The 22,734-nt window shown below is 45.4% G+C and overlaps 1 protein-coding gene across 1 annotated transcript in view; it reads right to left on the bottom strand.

Moving 5' to 3' along the window:
• ACOT12 (acyl-CoA thioesterase 12) overlaps nucleotides 1-22,295 on the bottom strand; it is a 70,309-nt gene extending 48,014 nt beyond the window's left edge. The window contains exons 1-7 of the mRNA XM_040421502.1: nucleotides 21,872-22,295; nucleotides 20,149-20,218; nucleotides 16,714-16,774; nucleotides 15,063-15,164; nucleotides 7,649-7,784; nucleotides 7,077-7,233; nucleotides 5,889-6,008 (exon numbers count right to left, since the gene is read on the bottom strand). Coding sequence (XP_040277436.1) covers nucleotides 5,889-6,008; nucleotides 7,077-7,233; nucleotides 7,649-7,784; nucleotides 15,063-15,164; nucleotides 16,714-16,774; nucleotides 20,149-20,218; nucleotides 21,872-22,211 — 986 coding nt within the window. The 5' untranslated portion in view covers nucleotides 22,212-22,295. The remainder of the gene's footprint in view (nucleotides 1-5,888; nucleotides 6,009-7,076; nucleotides 7,234-7,648; nucleotides 7,785-15,062; nucleotides 15,165-16,713; nucleotides 16,775-20,148; nucleotides 20,219-21,871) is intronic.
• Between the last annotated feature and the right edge of the window lie 439 nt (nucleotides 22,296-22,734).

Consider the following 22,734-nt stretch of genomic DNA (forward strand, 5'->3'; position numbering starts at 1 on the left):
GGCTGTCTACAGCTGGATGTCTCACTGGTCCCTGGCTCAGAAGGCCCCGGACCGTCGGAAGCACCCAGGGATCGGCAATCTACATGGTCCGGAGTCCCGTGAACCAGGACCTCCTGGGCCAGAAGGGCGCAATCAGGATTACTGTGGCCCGCTCTTCCCTGATTTTCCGTAAAACTCGGGGAATCAGGGGAAGAGGGGGAAAGGCATAAGCCAGGCGGAAATTCCACTCCTGTGTCAGGGCATCTATCCCACAGGGGGATCCCGTTCTGCTTAGGGAATAGAATTTTGTCACCTTGTTTGAATACGTGGCAAATAAGTCGATTTCGGGGAACCCCCAAAGATCTACTATCCTCTGAAAAACAATGGGGTCTAGGGACCATTCCCCCTGGGACAGGGTATGGCGGCTCAGAAAATCCTCCTGTCTGTTCTCTACCCCTCTGATGTGGACTTCTGATATCGAGGTGCATATCCTTTCTGCCAGACTCAGAGTGACATAAGCTTCCTCCATAAGAGCCCTGCATCTTGTCCCTCCCTGCCTGTTCAAATAGGAGACTACAGTCCTGTTGTCGAAAGGATCCTTAGGTCCTTTCCTTCTATCTTTGGAAGGGAGGCCCTTGTCGCAAGGCTGACTGCCATCAACTCTTTCAGGTTGGAGGACTCTGCTTTTTGTAGGGGGTCCTAACGACGGCTACCCCTAAAGGGACGAAAGGACCGACTAAACCTATTTCTGTTAGAAAACGATCCCTGAAACCCAGGAAACTTTTTCTTCCTGTCTGGCGCTTTATCCAGCAGGTCGTCCAGACTTGGACCGAAGAGGTATTCCCCTTCACATGGAACACCAGAGCTTAGACTTAGGCCTAGTTCACACGAACGTATGGCTTTTATAGTTTTTTGCGGTCCGTTTTTCAAGGATTGGTTGTTCCGTTTTTGAGTTCCGTTGTGTTTGTTTCTGTTCCGTTTTTCCGTATGGCATATACAGTATACAGTAATTACATAGAAAAAATTGGGCTGGGCATAACATTTTCAATAGATGGTTCAGCAAAAAACGGAACAGATACGGAAGACATACGGATGCATTTCCGTTTGTGTTCCGTTTTTTTTGCGGACCCATTGACTTTAATGGAGCCACGGAACATGATTTGCGGCCAAATATAGGACATGTTCTATCTTTCAACGGAACGGAAAAACAGAAATACGGAAACGGAATGCATACGGAACACATTCAGTTTTTTTTGCGGAACCATTGAAATGAATGGTTCCGTATACGGAACACAAAAAAACGGGCCGTACACCCGCAAAAAAAAACGTTCGTGTGAACTAGGCCTTAGAAGCAATGTCCCCAGACCAGCCCTTTAGCCAAAGAGTTCTCCGTGCAGAGTTGGACAAAGCCGCTGATCTGGCTGCCAACCTAACCGAGTCGGCTGAGGCATCCGCCAGAAAGTCCGCTGCCTTCCTAATTGTAGGGAGGGAGGCTAATATCTCTTCACGGGGGCATCTATTTTTTAATTGGGACTCAAGCTCTTCCAACCATATAATAAGAGACCGGGCCGTGCAAGTGGAGGCTATACTAGGCCTAAAAGAAGAGGTTGATGCCTCCCAGGCCCCTTTCTGAAAGGCATCCGCCTTTTTATCCTGCGGGTCTTTCAAGATTCCCGTGTCATCAAATGGTAGGGCCGTTTTCCTGGAGACTTTGGATATGGCCACATCTATCCTAGGTGCCTTATCCCAAGACACAGAATCTTCCTCCTTAAAAGGATATTTACGCTTAAGACTTTTGGAAATAAATACCCTCCTATTGGGTTTTTTCCACTCTCCCTTTATCAACGCTGATACGTTTTTATGTATTGAAAAGTTACCATGCTGCCTGGACTCCAACCCCCCAAACATAATATCCTGAATTGAGCCGAGTTTCTTCAACCGGAAAACAGGGTCTCCCCACTATTTCTTCTGCCCCCGACGAGGCCTGTGATGAGATATCAGAAGGGGAAAACACTGAAGAAGGGATCTCACCCTCGTCTGACGAAGGGGGTTCTCTGGAATACGCTCTAGTTTTAGGTTTTTGCTGTTTCTGGGCTGCCTGGGATGCATTAATCTCAGAGCGTACCAATGTTTGCAAACATTTGTAAAATGAGGGAGACTCTTCAGCCACCGTCCTATCTATACAGGGCTGGCACATCTTATCCCTGGGAAATGAATTACACAGGTTGCAGGTCATAATGTAATCACCCAGCGATACTCCGTCTAAGCTATAACTAACAGTTATGTTTAGACATTTCCATCTTACCATTCAGATGGCAACCCCCTGCTGCATAACGCACACTCCTTATTTTTCTTCTTTGCCCCCACTTTTTTAGGCTTAGCTGGGGCAGGAACCGTGGGATCCTCAGACCGCTTCTGAAGGCTCTCGTCCTCCATTGCTTAATCAGAAGAGACGCCGGCCGACAAACTAGTGCTCCTCTCATAGGCGCCTGTAGATGTCACAGCCGGCGTCATGTGACTTTAGGAGCGCTCCACGGCCTACTTACAGCCGGAGCCGCTCCTCTTCCTCCCCCTGGTGGTCAGCGCCCTCTTCCGGCGTAACACATGCCGCCGTCTCCCCGCACACTGCCGCCCCCTCCGGAGCTCAGTTGTGCCTCTGCCAGCTCCCGCCATACTTACCAGGGATCGCAGGTTAGTGGGGAACCACCAGAGGGAAGGATCCAGCATGTCGATCTGCAGGCTTCCCATCAGAGACAGGAATCCACACTGAAGAGGAGGAGTATGCCCGCCCGTTTAATTCTGCAGGTTTCCTGTCTCTGTGGGGCGGATCCTCCTCTCTCCGGTGGTGCTGTCATGGGCGATAGGAAAAAAGTCCTGGATAAGTTCTGGTCCTACTTCCAGAAGTTGGCAGCGTCATCTTAGAGGTTTAGTCTTTCTTCTTTGCATCCAGATTAGTGATGAGCGTCTACTTTATATGAATGAGGAGAATTGGATCTCCAAGAGCCGACGAGTGCAGTGACCCAGTGGATCACTGAAAAGTTGAATTTCATGTTACAAAGTTACATGTTGTGATTTAATGCAATGTCTTAAGATACACTATGGGGGTAATTTATTAAGACTGGCGTTTTCCACATTGGTCTTAAGTCCCTCTGAACTGGATGACGCGTCAAAGTTATGTGGAGGAGCAGGCCTCTACATAAGTTTGGCGCTTCCTCCAGCAGGCCAATTGACAGACTAATTAAAGGGGTTTTCTGAGACGTTAGGTCAATAGTATCTGATTGGTGGGGATCCGACACTTGGGGCCCCCACCAATCAGCTGTTCGAGATGACAGCAATGCTCGCAGTAGCGCTGCAGCCTTCTCAGCTTTCCCTAGGCCAGTGATGACACATTCATCAGTCACGTGGCCTAGGAGCATCTAAGCCCCTTTGAAGTGAATGGGGCTGAGCACGATACCAAGCACAGCTGCTACACATGTGCTTGGTTAGCTGCAAGAAGGTAGCAGTGCTGACAGGAGTGCCAGTGTCTTCCCAAACAGCTGATCGGCAGGGGTCCCTGGTGTCAGACCACCACCACTCGGATACTGAAAACCTATCCACAGGATAGGTCATCAGCTCTAAAGTCTTGGAAAACCCTTTTAAAGAGGACCTTTCACCTGTATAAACTATGTTAACTGAGTATGCTGCCATATAGAGCGGCGCCCGGGGATCTCACTGCCCTTACGATTATCCCCGGACGCCACTCCGTTCTCCCGTTATAGGCTCCGGTACCTTTGCTTTTTAAGTTATAGTAGGCGGGTCTTCCCTTGTCCTGTGGGCCTCTCCTTCTCCTAGGCTGCAGCGCTGGCCAATCGCAGCGCACAGCTCACAGCCTGGGAGAAAAAAACCTCCCAGGCTGTGAGCGGTGTGCTGCGATTGGCCAGCGCTGCAGCCTAGGAGAAGGAGACGCCCACAGGACAAGGGAAGACCCGCCTACTATAACTTAAAAAGCAAAGGTACCGGAGCCTATAACGGGAGAACGGAGCAGCGTCCGGGGATAATCGTAAGTGCAGTGAGATCCCCGGGCGCCACTGTATATGGCAGCATACTCAGTTAACATAGTTTATACAGATGAAAGGTCCTCTTTATATCTACACTAGCTCCTATTAGGGTTGCCACCCGTATGGGAATGACCCGACAGTCCGGGTTTGCAATCCTGTGCCCGAGTACAAGCCTTTCTCAGACCCGGGCACAGGATCAGCTGTGCTGCGGCAGGGGAGGGAGAGGAGTCTCCCTCCCCTGTTCCTCTGATAGGCTGCAGGTACAAGGCCGCAGCCTAACAGAGGCCGGTGCAGGCGGCGCAATGTCGTCATCACGCAGCCTGAGCCGTACAGCACGGTACACAGGCCGGGAAGAGGCCTGCATCGCATCGTTGGAGGTAAGTAAAAGTTTTTTTTTTTTTTGTTTGTTTTCAGAGAAGAGAGGCACCTGAAATTGGTACATATGGGGGAAGGGTTAGAAAGAGGCACCTTATACTGGCACATATTTGGGGGGGGGGGGGGAGAAAAGAGGCACTTCTTACTGACACATGGGGGGGCATCTATGGGGGGCACTTACTGGCACATTTGGGGGCTTCTACCGAGGCCACAAAGAAGGGGTATTTTATATGGGGGGCTCTGCATTGTACTAGTATTATCAGGGGATTTATCTGTTTCTGCAGTATAGTATTGGGGAGCACAGAGGCACAGTATTGGGGGTAGTAGGATGATTTGTCCAGAAGATGGGAGGATGATGAAAAAGTAGTAAAGATTATTTTTTTTGTTGTTGCTATTTTTCATCTCTGCAGTTTGACGACAAAATGGTAGTTCAGAACTGCATGTGTACGACAGAGGTCTGAAAGGAGAAGATGAGGAAAGAGAACATCTACATCAAAAGAGACGTCACTGGATGCAAGAGGTATGGGGCGCTGTATTTCTGTAGTGATGGGATCAGGGGCGTAACGATCGCGGTGCGACAGCGACCAGGGGTGGAAGCGGGACATGGGCGTGGCTGGAGGCGGGACATAGGTGGGGCCTGGAAGGGGGCCCTCCCTCCCTTCGGTTCAGGTTTGGCTTGAAGAAAAGGTGGCAACCCTAGATCCTATGCTGGCATAGAGTTAGGCCATTTTCTATGTCAAAATTGGTGTGAAAAATGATGAGATGTGCCTGCTGGCCCACCCACTTCCTACGCCCCCTTTTCTCAACACGTCGGAAAAGTGGCATGTGCAGGGAAAAGATTTTGACGCAAAATGGCATGCAACAAAATCTGCGACTGAAATACACCACAAAAGTGGCGTATATAAGTTAATAAATGACCCCCTGTGTATCCCAAACGTTTAAAGGTAATCAGCAGATTTGCACCTATGAAACTGGCTGACCTGTTACATGTGTGCTTGGCGGCTGAAGACATCTGTGTTGGTGCCATGTTCATATGTGCCTGCATTGCTGAGAAAAATTATGTTTTAATATATGCAAATGAGCCTAAAGGAGCAATGGGGGCGTTGCCATTACACCTAGAGGCTCTGCTCTCTCTGCAACTTCTGCGTACTCTCAACTTTGACAGTGCCAGGCCAGTGGAAAAAGTAATCACGCCTGGTCCTGTCAAAGGGCAAAGAAAGTGGTAGTTGCAGAAGGCTGAGCCTTTAGGTTGTAACGGCAAGGCCACCATTTCTTCTAGAGGCTCATTTGCATATATTAAAACATTTTTTTTCATAATTTCTGGTTAAAGTAGGAAAATAAAAAGTAGCAATCTGGACTCTGCAGTACTACTCATGTATCACTGCAAGGTCAAGGTGACAGATTTCCTAACTTAGTACCAAATTAAATTTGGTTTTTATTACACTAAAAAATATATATTCGCTTTTTAGTATATTTCTTTCATTGCTTCATAATTACCTTTTATGAAATGTGTTATTCACAATTGCCCGAAACACCAGTCTGTCTCCTACAGTAGATGGGCCTCTGAATTTGAACATGTCCACAGACTTCAGAACTGCATGTGTATGACAGAGGCGGCTGAGGAGGGGAAAAAGTATATATGTTAGTGCGGGCTTAGGACATTTTTTTCGCATGAAATGAAAGCAAGGAAGTACATGGCAGCATGGATTATTGTTGGATTTTTTAAAAATTAAATTGGGATGTACATGTAAAACAAATACTACGACAAAAACGTCTAACTTTACATTATACTTTCGGTAAACATTATGCGCTCTTCTGGGATTTTATACTAACAGTCTCAGGAGTTTATCCAGCCAAACATTCTGTGTAAGGGCTCATGCACCAGAACAGATTCTTTTTCCGCATCTAATCTGTGGATCGGATGTGGACCCATTCACTATAACGGGGCCGCATAAGATGCAGGCAGCACACCATGTGCTCTCCACATCCGTATATACGTTCCATTGCACCCACAAAAAAAAATATATATATAGAACATGTCCTATTCTTGTTCTGCTCTATAGAGGGCAGGACGTTCCGCAAAATGCAGAACGCATACGGTCGGTATCCATGTTTTTCAGTTCCTCAATTTGCGGTCTGCAAAAAAGGATATGGTCATGTGAATGGGCCCCAAGGTTGTGCTGGGAGAGCTGCCATGTTCACCAATCTCCAGCTGATCAACCTACCATTGAGAATGAAGCCAAGTCAGTCAATCAGGTTCCTGGCTCAGCATCCAATTCCCAGAGCTAGAAGGGGTATTTAGGCCTGCTACTCATTAATGGCAGCTGCTGTATGTATTCCAGCTCAGTTTGCACCTCTGTGCTTTGTACTGTAGCTCTAGATCTGCTTGTTAACCCTCTGTATAATCTGATTCTCCTGGTGTTCAGACTGTGGCAAGTTTCTGGATTAACCCTTGATCTTCTCTTTGGTTCTGGCCCAGCTTGTCTACTACTCTTTTTACCCCAGTCAGTCAATCTGTAAGGCCCGCTTCCAGCAAACTCGCACCAGTTTTCTGATACCTTACATATCCTGGGTCCCTAGCAGTGGTTTCTGAGTTTTCTGGCTGTGGTTCTGGATCATGACCTCAGTATTTTCTTAAATATTCGCACGAGTGTAAAAATTTGCCAAAGTTAGTCAGCAAATCACCTTGCAGAGATGTTAGCAACAGTTTCCATCCATGCCATGATCTGCCCTCCAAATGTGTTTCCCTGATGGTTTGCATGAGGAGGAAGAACCAGTTCTATACTTTCTACACAAGTGCTATCTGTAGAGATCTTGTTATTATCACTTTCCCAATCTGCATCTGAAAATACAAAGTGCATTAATAATTGGGATTTAATATCAAATATATTTAGGACAGGTGCATGTTATTAAATTCATGTACCCAACATATCCCGAATTCAGAAGCATTGCTAGACTTCACCTGGGGCAAATATTTAGAGGGACATAACTATAGACATAGCAGCTGCTGTGGGGCCAGAAGTTGAGGTGGTCGACAGGCAATAACAAATCTGACTTTCTTGCTTTCTATTGGACTGTAGGAGGCTATTCCCCTCCTATTAAGTCCAGTCCACTTTTTTTTTTTTTAAGTGGAAAGAGCAGCATAAAACTCTAAAGTTCACTTTATGCGCAAAATGCCACTTGCTTAAAAATAGGCCAGAAAATTATTTTGATAAATCCTCCCCACTGTGCATAATGTAAACATTGATCTTACAAACCATAAAAGGCACAGCTATCGTCCATCAGATTGTTATAGGCATCTTCATGATAAAGTCGTATACGCCTCCTTTCAGCCGCCAAACTGTACTCTATGTGATCCTGCGCAGACTGAAGCCTCACCGGTTTTAGATTAACCTGTACAAAAAAAATAAAATGAGTTAAATTCACGTGCCAGAAAATGACAAGAAACCACACATTTATAACTAAAAACTTGAATAGATTGGCTGGAACCAACTAGAGTCCTGACAGTGGAGACTGAGGGGAAATTCTCCTTCCTACTTCATACTCCTGAAAAACACTGCAAATATAGCACTGCATTCAATTGTTTTCTGATCCCATGATGTAATCTAAAGCAGAAATTGGCGCACTTGTGAATTTAGGCTAATGCACGATATTGGTTGTTAGAGAACTATTATTTCCAGTTGCTTTTGCAACTGAAAAAATACTTGAGTACATTTTATAGGGGAAAAAAAAAAAATTCCGTAATTCACAAAAGATCACTTACAGATGTACATTGACACCAGCTGCGCCAGGATGTATTGTATTACTGTAATTTCTTTGTTGCATTACCACATTAAGCAATTCAGAATAACACTGGCTACATGTGTATTAAGCAAATGGGTAATTTTGCATGGTATTTTATATGTTAGGGGACTACATGTGCACGATTAGTTTACATACAGCTATTAAAGTACCATTAGTCAGTTCCGTAGACATTGAATGGTACAGCAGAGGTCATGCGTGACCACCACTCCATTCATGCAGTAAGGAAGAATGGGGGTTTCTAGATCCCTCTTCTAGTGATCCATAGTGTGCCCAGGGGTTGTCCCACTTCAGGAGGGTGGATAAAAAAAATTTTTAAGGAAGGGTCTGGTATCGGGAAAAGACTGCAGAGTGCAGTGGAGTTTTCCATAGACACCAGTGAAAGGCTCCATTCTTTATTTCTAACCTTTCACAAACATTAATTTTGCATTACTTTTCATAGGGAAAATATGGTTCATTTATTATGGGGTTGCTACCTGGCAATGGAGAGGAAACTGTTTTCTAAAGTTCAACCATACCTCTTCCCTTCATTCACTTCTTCTCCCATGCTTTGTTTGATGCATATATGCCATTATTTAACCATAGGATGTATAAATCCCAATACTCACTTAACATAAAAAAAATCGTCAAAACTAATGGCTAGTGTTGGGTGCTAGAGTAGAACACCTCGGGATGCTCGGGTGCTCTACCGAGCACATGAGCACAATGGAAGTCAATGGGAGAACTCTAGTATTAAACCAGGCACCACCTGCTCTGAAGAGGGGAGGGTGTCCGGTTCAAAGAAAAAAAGGTCAGAAATTAAAAGGAAACACCACTGAAATGGTTTGGGAACAGCATGGGGAGGATGTCTGGATGCATCTTGGTCTCCCAGGTCTCTGCTGGGAACGATGTTGTCCGAGTAGTACGCTACTTTTACAGACCGACAAGAATACGCACAAAACCAAAAGATAATTTTTTCTCTAAAATCGATTTCATTAGGAAACATTCTTTCCTGTATATTTACTTGTATATTAAGTGCAAGTGCTGCCAAAAATTACAAGGAAGGGGCACTCCGATACAACCTGTATATCACATAAAGGGGGCCTCATTCACATTGTGGTACAATTGTTCAGGTAGTGGGACTCCTACATTCAAAGCCTATGCGCTAAGGGAAAGGGCTGCCAAAAATTACAAGGAACCGGCTCTTCAATACACCCTTTATTACACATAAAAGGAGGGCATCAAACACACCCTTTAAAAATTACGATTGACGGCCTGCTGGTGACACTCAAAAACATTAGGAGCGAGGGCAGCCTAATAAGCATGTTGATATGATGGAGGACGAGAAAAGGGAGATTGAACAATATACCCTTTTTAGTGGTAGAAGGGGTGCATGGGAATACAGTGTATTCAATACACCATATAAGCCACATTTAGAGTGCCTTTATGTTCAGCCGCTTTCCTCTGGTGGAGTAGAGAAGTCGGGGGCAATCCAGGCCTTGTTCATTTTTATAAGCGTCAACCGGTCAGCATTTACAGTTGACAGGCAGATGCGCTTATCAGTTATGCCCCCAGCAGCACTAAATACACGCTCTGATAAAAACGTTGGCGGCGGGGCAGGCCAGCACCTCCAAGGCATAGCGTGCCAGTTCGTGCCACGTGTCCAGCTTGGACACCCAATAGTTTTAAGGCACACAGGGATCACTGAGGATGCTGACACTGCTACGTACTCCTTCACCATCTTCCAAAGTTTTTCCCTCCTTGTGACACTAGGCCCTGCATCAGGTTGAGGGTGCTGGCGGAGTGTCCTAAAACTGTCCCAGGCCTTGGAGAGTGTTGCCCTGCCTCTGTTGGAACTGCTGTGTGTTCCCCTCATCTCCCCTACTCGGTTGGCCAAGAAACATACTTTTTGGAGCAATTTTTCCACAAGGACCTTCTGGTATTGCACCATTTTGCTCATCCTCTCCACCACAGGAATGAGAGATGAGTTCTCTTTGTAGGGGAGGGGGGGGGCCCAAGAAGGGTGAACAACCAGTAATCTGTGTTGGCCAAAATGCGTACAAAGCGGGATCACGGGAAAGGCAGCCTAACAGACAAGACTTTGCTGTCCTCATCAGGAGGATGACTCAATCTCCTCATCCTCTTCTACCCATCCATGCTTAACAGATGGAATAAAACTTCCATGGGTATTACCCTCTGTAGAGGAGGCAACCATCTCCTGCTCATCCTAGTCATCCAATTCGTGCTGAGAAGACGAACTGAGGGTGGTCTGGCTGTCCCCCTGTGTACCGTCTTCCCCATTTCCACCTCTTTCACATGCAAAGCTTCCGCCTTAATTGTGAGCAGTGAGCATTTGAGTAGACCCAGAAGTGGGATGGTTACGCCGATAATAGCATTATCGCCGCTCACCACCTGTGTTGATTCCTCAAAGTTTCTTAAAACCTAACAGGTCAGACATCAATGCCCACTCGTCGCTTGTGAAGAGCAGAAGCTAACTGGAAAGGGGACGACCATGTTGCAGCTGGTATTCCACTACTGCCCGCTACTGCTCACAAAGCCTGGCCAACATGTGGAACGGGGAGTTCCAGCACATGCTCAATTCACACAACAGTCTGTGAGCTGGCAATTGCAAGTGCTGCTGCAGCGTTGCCAGACCAGCGGAAGCGGTCAATGACTTGCGGAAATGGGCACACACGTGGTGCACCTTAACCAGTAGCTCAGGCAAATTGGGGTAGGTTTTGAGAAACCACTGAACCACTAGGTTGAACATGTGGGCTAGGCATGGTTTGTGTGTGAGCTTGCCGAGCTCCAAAGCTGCCACCAAGTTACGGCCATTATCAGATACAACCATGCCTGGTTGTAGGTTGAGTGGCAAGAGCCACAGCTCAGTCTAGTCCCTTATCCCCTGCCACAGATCTGCGACGGTGTGCTGTTTGTCACCCAAGCAGATTAGTTTAAGCACGGCCTGTTGCCGCTTCCCCAATGCAGTGCTACACTGCTTCCAGCTACTGACTGATGCCTGACTGGTGCTGCAAGATGATAATTCAGAGGTGGAAGTGGAGGAGAAGGGGGGGGGGTTGCAGCCACTAGCATAGGTGGAAACCCTGATGGAAGTAGGGCCTGCAATCCTTGGAGTCCGTAGCACCTGTGCCATCCAAGGGTACGACTCGCTCCCAGCCTCCACAACGTTCACCCAGTGTGCCATCAGGGAAATTTAGCATCCCTGGCCAAAAGCACTTGTCCATGTGTCAGTCGTTATGTGGACCTTTCCAATATCTGCGTTGGTTGGGCACGGGACACATGCTGGTGTAAGACTGGGACTGCACACCGTGAAAAATATTGGAGGACAGTACAGTGGGACAGCCACTGCCATCAGGCTGCGGAAAGCCTCAGTGTTCACAAGCCTAAATGGCAACATTTCCAGGGCCAGCAATTTTGAAAGGTGCGCATTCAGTGCTATGATCTGTGTGTGGGTGGATATTTGCGCTTTCTTTCAAAGGCCTGGCGTATAGACATCTGTACACTGTGCTGGGACACAGAAGTGGATGTTTTAGCCGATGGTGCTTGCGAAGGTGCAGGTGCATGGCGGGAGGCATCTGGGCCTACGTCTTGGACAGGGGATTGGCCAGCACGCAACACAGGGGAAGAGGAGGCAGTGGTGTGACCCGCAGACACTGGTTGTGGACCCAGGCATTCAGCCCACCTATTCGGGTGCTTTGATGCCATGTGGTGGATCATGCTGATGGTGGGGAGGTTGCTAGTGTTCACACCCCTGCTCATTTTGGCACGGCACAGGTTGCAAATGACAATTCTTTTATCATCCACACTTTTCTCAAAAAAGCTCCAGACTGCAGAACACCTACGCCTTGTCAAGGGAGATTGCCGCAAGGGACAGTTGCAGGCCTGTTTGGTGTGGCCCGCCTTCTCCCTTTTACCACCCCACTGCCTCTTCCAGCCTGTTGCAGTGCTGCGGATCCCTCCCCCTCTGTACTGCTGTCCTCGCTCGGCTTGCCACCTTCCCAGGTTGGGTCAGTGACTATCGTCCAGCACCTCCTCTTCCACTTCCTCACTCTGGTCATCCTCCTGACTTGTTGACCTAACAACCACCTCAGTTATTGACAACTGTCTCATCCTCATCATTGACCTCTTGACACTAATTGCGGTTCACTTATTGGCAACTGTGTCTCATCATCATCCACCTCGTGAAACACTAATTGCCATTCCCCACAGTCATCTTCTTCAGACTGTGGATGCTCCAGAGTTTCGGAATCAGGGCACAAGATCTCATGTCCCTCTTAAAGCGGGCTTGGCGAGAGGCCAAAATTAAGGAATGTCAATGAAAACAGCTCCTCAGAATAATATAATGTGGGATCACTTGTTTGCCAAGACTATCTATGGTGGGTGGAAGGAGTATCAGGGTGAGGATTCTGTTGACCAGACTCTTGGCTACTGAGACTGGACTTTGTGGAAGACAGGGTGGTGCTTAACCGACTGGGAGCATTATCTGCTGTAATCCAACAGACCATCTGGTCTCACTGGTCTGACTTTGAGAGTGGTGTGCTGCGCCGCCCTGCAAACTGGGACATGAAGCTAGGCATCGTGAATGAGTGCGTTTCTTGTGCTCTGGCAGCAGGCACAGTTTCACCGTGCCCAGGGCCACGGCCTCTGCGTGCACCATCAGCAGCACGGCCACTTCCCCATCCCTTACTGCTCGCCTTGCGCATATTAAATGGTATATATGCTTGCAAGTATGTCACATGTACAGTAGCGCAGGTTTTGTAAGTGTATGCGCAAATAAAGTACACAGAATGTCAGGCTGCGCACACGTTAGACAGGAGATGTAGCGCAGATAATGTCTGTCTGCAGCAGCCAAACAATTACAAGCTATTTAGTGCAGGTTGCACTAAAAATATATATTGCTGCCAGATACAACTATAGTCCTTAAAAGGACTTTTGGGTCTCTAACAAGTATAAAAACTAAAATATTCCTATTTCACTCCCTACACTCTCCCTTCTGCTCTCCAGCTAGCCCTGACTAAGGCCTCTTTCACACGGGCGTGTGTGCCCCGTGGTCGTGCTGTGGCCCGCAAAATGCGGGCCACAATGCACGAGCACAGTGCGTGGGGCAGCTGCAGTGGATCGCAAAAAGATAGGACATGTTCCATCTTTTTGCGGAACGGAAGTACGGGACGAAACCCCACGGAAGCACTCCGTAGTGGTTCCGTTCAGCACCATTCTGCATCTCCGGATTTGCAGACCTATTGAAGTGAATGGGTCCGCATCCGTGATGCGGAATGCCCACGGAATGGCACCTGTGTATTGCGGATCCGCAAATGCGGTCCACAATACGGCAACGGGGCGCACACGCCCATGTGAAAGAGGCCTAAGACTGAGCCGAACACGTGTCATCAGGTGCTATGTTGCACCTGATCACGCTTTTCGGCCAGCCAATCACTGCAATGCCAGTAGCCAATATAGCTACTGCATTACAGTGAATGGTAGTACTTACCTGCACGTTTATTGGTTGCGTAGCAGCCAACAAACGTTTGGGGAGGAGACTAGCATCGCGTTCGAGCACACTCAGTATTCGGCCGAACACCACGATGTGCCGGGCATCGCAATGCTAGAGTAAAATTAGTGTTCGGCCAAGCATGGTCGCCCAACACTACTAATGGTTCAAGGCAGTCTTAAATACTGGAGCACCTTTAAAAAAGGTACCGGTATCTTCCTTATGCCCTACTTTTTGGGTAGTTTGTATTTTTTTATTTGTCTATTTTCTAACCAGTTACAAATTGCATAAAACTGCTGATTCACGTTATAAGTGTGTCACGGTTAATGATTACATCTCTTGTCCTGTAGTAACACTTTGTAACTTTGAACACAAACGATAAAGCGAAAATGACCTGAAGATACCAAAACTCATTGACTGACCTTTACCACACTAAGGTAAGAGTTCATTATTGGGCAAAACAAGATGCAAACACCCGAGACACTACAAGTGATATTAGATTGTCAGCTCCTCCTGTTCTAAGGACACATACAGGCTAATCATCCTTTCATTGAACGGTCCTCCTAATGTCCAATGTTTATAGGAGCATTTTCCGGAGCGCTTGGCAGGTTCTTTAGATAGACAAAGTGAATGTTCACCATCTAAAGAATGGGTCTCAATACCAGGGTTGAGCTGGCTTGTATAAAGTAATACTTTGCATGCACTTCCTTTCCGATGTCAGCCAGTGCATGAACAGCTAGCAGGGGGAGTATAATCATTCTTACAGTTCGGGAATCTTTTACATACCTAGTCCATGAGAATAGTGTAATCCTTGCAGCCGTTAAACTGCATTCTTCTCCACAGCCTCACTTCCTAGACTATATACTGCTACTTTTTCTATTAAAAGGTTAATGATCTCCTTATAGACAGAGGGGTGGGGGGAGGATGTCTTTTCCTGTGCCGTCCACCCCAGCATCTCAGTGCACCAAAACATTAATGATAGGAGATCAGAAAGGAGATCAAAGAAGTGCAATCAACCTTCGTGTGGTGAGGGAGACCTGTGGGCCCCCCCATAGTCTGCCACTGGTCAATATGAAATATTTTTACCTATTACTGAAAAGCAATTAATTACAGGTATAGACCTTGCTTTACTGTATACAATTTTTCCTGCCATTTATTACATATTTTTTTTAAAAATGCAGATTGCAAAGATGGCATAACAGTATGAACCTAGTCTTAGACAATGCAGCTAAGCTGAAGACACTGATCACAGGTCTGCCCTAATAATGAAGCCATATAAAATAGCCACACATTACCCAAATGGACTTAATGCACATACAAGTTTTCAGCCTACAATTGTACAACCGCTTTAATATAATGATTGGTTCACACATTGTATTTACCTTTTTTGCTCCAAGAGGCTTAACCACATATGTTGAAAATGCTGTGCATACGTGTTTCTGGCTACTTGTAATTGGATCTTCAACGGCAACTTTAATGCCAACCTGCAAATGAAATTTCATCCCAGAATGACAGATTTATGGTCCATATGTAACAGTACATAACAGTTCATACATAATTTCATAAAAAAATATAAATAAATCAATGTTTAACTAAAAAGCAATAGGAACTGCATCAAGCCCAGAGGAGCCGCTACAGCAGATGGGAGTGGTAGTGGCCCTGATGAGGTGTTGTGTCATGGTGTACTCCTTTCAGGCTGTTGATCTCTGGGGACTGATGCAAAGAAAATAATCAGGCCAGAAGTAAATGTAAAAAGTCTTACTATGTGGCATACCCAGCAGTATTAAGTACAAAGTGCAGTTTCTGGCACCAGATGAGGGGTTATGGAGGCTGGTTGGATGGCAATTAATGGCACTTGTGGATATACAGATACAGCAGAGTCACTTAACAGTCAGTCATAACACGTAAACTAGATGTGATAACTCACCAAGTGTGTGTGTGTGTTAACCGTGCTATATCTGTAGGTGTCTGATGTGTGATACAGGCTTGATGTTAGTCTGGCCTGGTGATTACTGTGGGTGATGGAAGCCTGAGCTGTAGTCCTTCACCTGCAGCAGTGTCTATAAAGCTGTGATTTCGCTGATCACTCCGCTGTTCTACACTGCAGCTTATTGGAAGCAGTGTTGAAAGTTCCGATGATCACTCTGGAGCAATGGTCTCACAGGAGAATTGGATACAGTCCCTTGGAGCAGGAGCTCAGACATGTGCTACCTAAGGGTACTGCCACACTTGCGTTAGAGGAATCCGGCAGGCAGTTCCGTTGCCAAAACTGCCTACCAGATCCGAAAATCCGTGCGCAAACAGATACCATTTGTTTCTGGATACGGATGCAGATCAGTCTGAAAAATGCATTGAAATACTGGGTCCGTCTCTCTGGTGTCATCCGGAAAAAACGGATCCGGTATTTTTTTCACATTTGTAAAGGTCTGCGCATGTGCAGACCGGGAAACCGGATCCAGCATTAATACATTTCAATGGAAATTAATGCCGGATCCAGCAATCAGGCAAGTGTTCTGGAATTTTGGCCGGAGAAAATACCGCAGCATGCTGCGGTATTTTCTCCAGCCATATACCGTAAAAGTGACTGAACTGAAGACCTCCTGATGCATACTGAACGGATTGCTTTCCATTCAGAATGCATTGGGATAAAACTGATGTGTTTTTTCCCCCCGGTATTGAGCCCCTAGGACAGAACTCAATACCAGAAAACTAACGCTAGTGTGAAAGTACCCTTACCCCTCCACTATTTCAGGAACTCCCCCTCCTGGCAGGAAGTAGGACCAGCACATTCCTACAAAATGGGGAGGAACAGTGGTTATACCTGTTCCTGCCAACCATACCTTCTCTAGCTGGAATGAACAACCAAAAGATATGGAAATATATCAGAAAACATAACAGCCATTGCAGATACCCCAGGTCTAGTGTATTGCGGAAGCAGTTTACAAAAAGTTGCATAAACTATAAAACAGGTATAATTTGAGATCTTACTTCATATCACTAAAATAATAATAAACCTCCAAAGAGCAAGTTTACCTCCATGCTTGTGTTAAATGCCCGGTTTACTTTTGCTCTAATGCAGATTTGTTGGCCAATCCTAAGAGAAAAACAAATCACAACATTGTAGTTAAAAGTAAAATATAGACAAGACCGAGGGAAAGGTGCTGTATACTGCAGTTAGAGTCTATATATACACCGAGTGTTTACACTTGCAACCATTGTTTATTGCTAATAACTAAAATAAAAAAAATTAAAGCAACTTTGAAAAAGAGGCATTTACAACTATTCCACCATTCTGTGTACACAATTTCTATGCAGACTTGTGTTTTTTTGGTAACAGACTTTCATTATTATTTTACCCTTTAGTCATCACTTATTGCCTTAAATCCGCACAATTTCCTACTGTCCAGGTTAGCAGAAGAGGAGGTAAAGGGAGTGGTGCAACATTCAGCCCTTTACATAGGCTGAGAATCATCCTAGGAACGATTGTTTCAAATAGTTGTCTGTGTAAATGAACACTTAAACGCTTTAATCTACAGTGGTGATCATTTATTCCCTACAGAGGAAGGGATTCCTACATGTAAATGCAGCTCTCCCCTCTGCTTAACAATCTACGATTATCAGGAATGAACTGTTCATTCTCCATAATTGCCTTTTCAATCAGCATGCTATGTTATGGTCAGGACACAGGGCGTAGCTACAATGGATGTACAGTAGATATTTTATTTTATGCACTTCTATAGAGCTACTATATTCCGCGGCGCTTTACAGACATTAGCATCACTCTGTCCCCAATGGGGTTCACAATCCAAGTTCCCCATCAGTATGTCTTTGGAGTGAGAGGAAACCCGGAGGAAACCCACGCAGTATGGCACCCTTAACTGGGTCCTGGTGTCCTATGGGACCTAAAAGTTGTTCTGCCATATAAAATAGTATTATAAATAGCACATGGAAGGTGGGGGTGCTGTGAAATATTTAGTTTTAAAGGGATTGTCTGACTTCAGCAAATGGCATTTAGACACTTACTAATGTATTGCGATTGTCCATAATGCCTCCTTTCCTGGCTGGATTCATTTTTGGGGTTACGACCACCCTGCAATCCAGCAGTGGCGACCGTGCTGGCACACTAAGAAAAAGCTCTGGCCTCCCTGGTGGCTGGGTCTGTGAGTGCATACATAGACATGCCTGCACAGCAGCTCCCATCCCCTGGAAACAAGCAGGGTATAATGCAATGCAATGGAATAATGAATCCAGCCAGCAAAGGAGGCAACATGAACAATCACAATACATTAGTAAGTGCCTTGTATTAACTTTGCCTACATGATAAAAGTCATTTGCTGAAATGAAGCAACCCCTTTAAGACCCAGGAGCAACTTACACCTTGGTCAGGACAGCAGGGGCTTCCTATAACAAAGCCTTCCTAATACAGACAGAGACAGGTAGGACTATCCAAATCAGTCATTGTACATTATACCGACAGGACACTGTTCTGAAGAGGAGACAGAACATCTAACAAAGATGGAAACAAATGAACTCATGAGAGACCACGAGCTAAAGACCCTGTGAACATTTGATGTAATTGGCCTAGATTGGATGGCACAGCAGTCCTCCCTGCTAAGCTGCACAATCCATCTTCATAAACCGAAGGCTTTTGTGGTGGAAATGTCCCTGAACCTCCATTGAAATCATTTACTTTTTCCTGCTCTCATCCATTTCGAGTACTCATTTAGCTTGTAACCCAGAACAATTCTTGTCAGGAAGATAGAGAAAGTTCTTGGACTGAAAATAGGCCACTGCCCGGAGAGAAGAAGTTTCCACTCTCCTCTGCCAGGGTCCTTTAATCCTGCCGCAGGAACACCAATGACAGGAGGGGAGGAAACTTCATATGATCTCTTATTGAAATTCCTGACAGCATCACGGAGAAGTCTGCCAACTAAATATAGACAATAGTGACAGCATGGGAAAATGACGCGACTGCTCAATGAGACAGCTTAACACACTCTTGTAATAAAGTCCCTAGAAAGTTATAAAATACGTCCTATTTCTAGAGCATTCATATGATGCATGACAGGCCTAGCAAAGAAGCACGCAGCATACTGCCCAAAAACACCGGCAACAGCAGATCGCACCTACAGGGAAGCAAAGGAGAATCTGGTCTCCAATGTTCTCCAACTTCCTCCACATGTAAAGGGGGTTAGACGGGTAGTCAGAGGATGCTCCAGTATCGTTCTCTAATGTAATACTTGGAAAGGAGCTTTACTTTAAGCCTAATGCCAAACTCAATTTGGCAATTCTGGTGTGACTTGGCCTCTCATCTCCCAAGCTCACCCCCAAGGAGCAGTATTTATTTGGCCGAGTAGCAGCTTTAGATGCCTCTGAAATGTAGACACTGATCACAGGTAGAAAACATTTTTGTTGCCCATCCAGGTCGCTGTAAAAGTCCTTATTTGAAAAAATTAATAAATCCCTAGCGAAATCCTACAAGAATAGTGACAGCTCTAAAGTAAAGACCAAGAACCATTCATATCAGAGCTTCCTGGAGCCCTGTGAGTGGCAGAGGTAAGTGTTAATTGTAGTTATACCTCAAGTATTTGTGTTCATAATACAGTGCAAACCATCTACTGTATGTACCCATGCTGTGACATCACCATGTGCAATAATTCTTTCCTCTGACTTCATGGTGTTTTCCCTTTTACTTTGACATCACCATGCTTTTTATTTCTGTTTATGACATCACTATGTGCATCATGCCTGCAATGTGACATCATTTGACCATTATTCCCATGCTGATGCTTTACTTCAATCATTATCCTTGTGCTATGACATCAGCAGTTCACCTTCATTGTTCAGAAATGCCAGTTTCTTACCTCTGTATGGTGACATCACTAGGGGAATTGGAGTCTCTATTTACACAATCTATACAGAATGCCTAGCCTCAATTATATTAAAGGCTTGGCACCAGAATCTACTGTACATAACTCCTCCAGCCAGGTATTTGTGCCGTATAACAGGACATCGCTCTGCTGAAGCAAGCAAGATATGGAGGACCATGGCAGGTTTAGAATGGTAAGATTTTGACATACTTGGGGCACAATGGACATTCCCAAGGAGTCAGATAATCCTGCAAATTTTCTTTCATGGATCCTTTGACTATCTTTCACCAATAACCTAAACATGGCTTTTCTCACAGAAGGATCATAATTATCAATATATATGCAGTTAATTATGGAGTAGATGTTATTAGACCCACAACTTAAAGGGGGTGTCCAGGAATTGAAAAATATGACTGCTTTCTTCCAGAAAACACACCTGTTCATACAGTAGGTTGCTCCTGGCATCATATCACAGGTCCATTGAGGAGAATGAGACTGAGCTGCAACATCAGACAACCTGGAATCAAGTATGGTGTTTTTGGAAGAAGAACAAACCTGAACCTTACAGTAATGACACTGCTGGGATTAAAGACCATACCTGGCAGTCTCTTCAATCTGTATATCATCCACAGATGCTGTAACACAGGCCACACCGGCATGTCTCTCCGCTTAAAGACAGAAACAGGGCAGAATAAGAATAGCTCATTAGGAATAGGCTGCAATAATAATCATGCAGAACACTTCATTTCAGAGTCATACAAACATACAAAACACATGCAATGTACTGGTGGTGGCAGAGGACCACTCATTCAGCCGACACCCCCTAGAACACGTCAGACTATCACCTATGGTGTCTAAAGCGAATGCCTCAGTTAAACCTCAGTGTTTTGGTCAGTGATTTCCATCAGCGATTGAGCCAAAACCAGGTTTGGCTCTAAACACAGAACAGGAGCAGATCTTTCCATTATACCTTATGGCTGTGGAGGCTCCAATCCTGGTTTTGGCTCACAAATCACTGATGGAAATCACTGACCAAAACACTGAAGTGTGAATGAGGCTTAAGGGCTCATGCACACAACTGTATGCCCTCCAAGACATACGGTCCGTGAGCAGGTCATATGTCCCGGAGCGGCATACATCGTGCGCACGGGAGTACACAGCATCATAGGTTACTATGAGGCTGTGCGCATCGGGCCGCCTGCCGGACTATTGTCCTGCAGTCATATGATCTTATGAGTGCAGGACAATAGTCTTGCGGGCGGCACAATGCGCACAGCATCATAGCAACCTAGGCTACGTCTATATACGGGGGCAATTGAATCCCTAGAGATAAATTTCTGGGAAATTGCTGCTACATTGGAGGAAAAAGGGGCCACTAGGTTTTGTTTTTTATTGCTATGGCTATATGTAGACTTTGCTGGAGAGAATTCGCTGTGATATTGACTTCCATGGAAATGCGTGGACATGCTTTCAAATTTCTTAAAAAATTTGCGGTCTATGAAATCACAGTAAGTAGCAATAAAAAAAATATATATATATATAACTTCTCACTTTACTTACAATATGATTTATACACTACTCCATGCATTCCATGAACAGTGATATAACCGCGAAGTCTAGCCACACCAAATATGTTCCCTTGATTGGTCAGCATGAAGGGGCCATATGGAAGATAGTACCTTCAGAAGATCAGACTACACACAGGAGGGTTGTTTGTAGTCTGTAAGCATGGCGACATAGATCTGCATAGATGCTTAGTTTTGATTACAAATAGTCTACCAACTATTTGCGAGCTTTATTTTCATATTTTAGATGCAAAGGTTCAGCCAGTCACCTTCTACCAATTCTAGGCTAGACATACAAACTCTAATATGTCTAATAGAGCACACCATATGTCAAATGACCTGAATCTATCTTTAGGATAATTATGTTAAACAGTTTTTACTGCATCATACTCTAATCCCATATTAATTGCTACAATAATTATGTTTCAATATTAAGCCTTATGGTTTCTTCTGACACAATGGAAATCCTTTTAAAAAAAAGGGTTTCTCTTTTTTTAGAAACAATGCCACTTGTCCATGGTCAGAGTCTGGTATGGAAGTTCACCCCTATTTAAACCCATGGACATGAGTGGCGCAATCTCAAGAAATAATAGTACTCAAGGACAACCCCCTTTTATTGAGGTACACATTCATGTCTAGTTGGGAGCAGAGCTCAGAATAGCTGAGAAATACATTGTATATGAACCCCACACCATGGAACAGAGCATCAGCCCAAACACTGAATACACACAAAAATCTCAAGACATCCAGTCCTACCTGCCAGGCAAGCTGTGGTGTCTATCCATGTGAGGAGCTGTCCAGCACTCAGCTCACCACAGTGGTTGGAGTGCCAGGGGTACACAGTATGGCACATCTGAACTTCACCCATCTCATAGTCAGATGCCAGGGCTGTGCTTGGTCTCCTAGGGTCACCTGCTGCATCAGCGGGTTCTCCAGAGAATAGCATGCGGGTCACGGTCACAAACTTCTGCAGGAGCTGCCTGGGAGCAGGGAACAGAGTTCTGAATCTGTAAGCAGCAAGAAAGTAAAATGCCAAGTGTGCAGAGACCAGGAGGAGTGAAGGGAGGGACAGGCTCTTTGGATTTATGAGCGGCATGTAATCTAATGAGATGGGAGTGAGAACTCCAGGAAGATGCAGACACTTGTGGAGCAGGTACTGGCAGTGCACACTTTCCAGCAGGTGCCTGATGTCTCAGCTGATCCAAAGTACACAGCTGTGTCAGGTCACGTGTGGACCATAGTACCAGGGTCATGGAAGCTAACTGGCAGTTTTCCCAGGTGGCATCTAGCCATGCCTTGACTTCAACACTCCCATCTTTCGATAATACTCAGCTAAAGTGTTATGTCACAGAAGAAAAATAGATTATGCAAGATTGAGGTATATTACAGTCCTGTACACCTGCGATATGCTAGTGCATCGTACAGTATACTAGAAATCAATCCTAAAACCGCAAGAATGCAGTGTAAGCCGTACGTTTGAAAGAACAGTGTATAATGTATATATTCTATTCAAAATACTAAACCACAATAAAAGCAAGGGGAGATCTAATAACCATATCAAGGTGAATGCAGAGATCTCTCTCATGATCCATTTACTGTGACAAGGAGACATCCTCTAC

This window comes from Bufo bufo, chromosome 2 (genome assembly GCF_905171765.1).
Source record: "Bufo bufo chromosome 2, aBufBuf1.1, whole genome shotgun sequence".
Classification (NCBI taxonomy): Eukaryota; Metazoa; Chordata; class Amphibia; order Anura; family Bufonidae; genus Bufo; species Bufo bufo.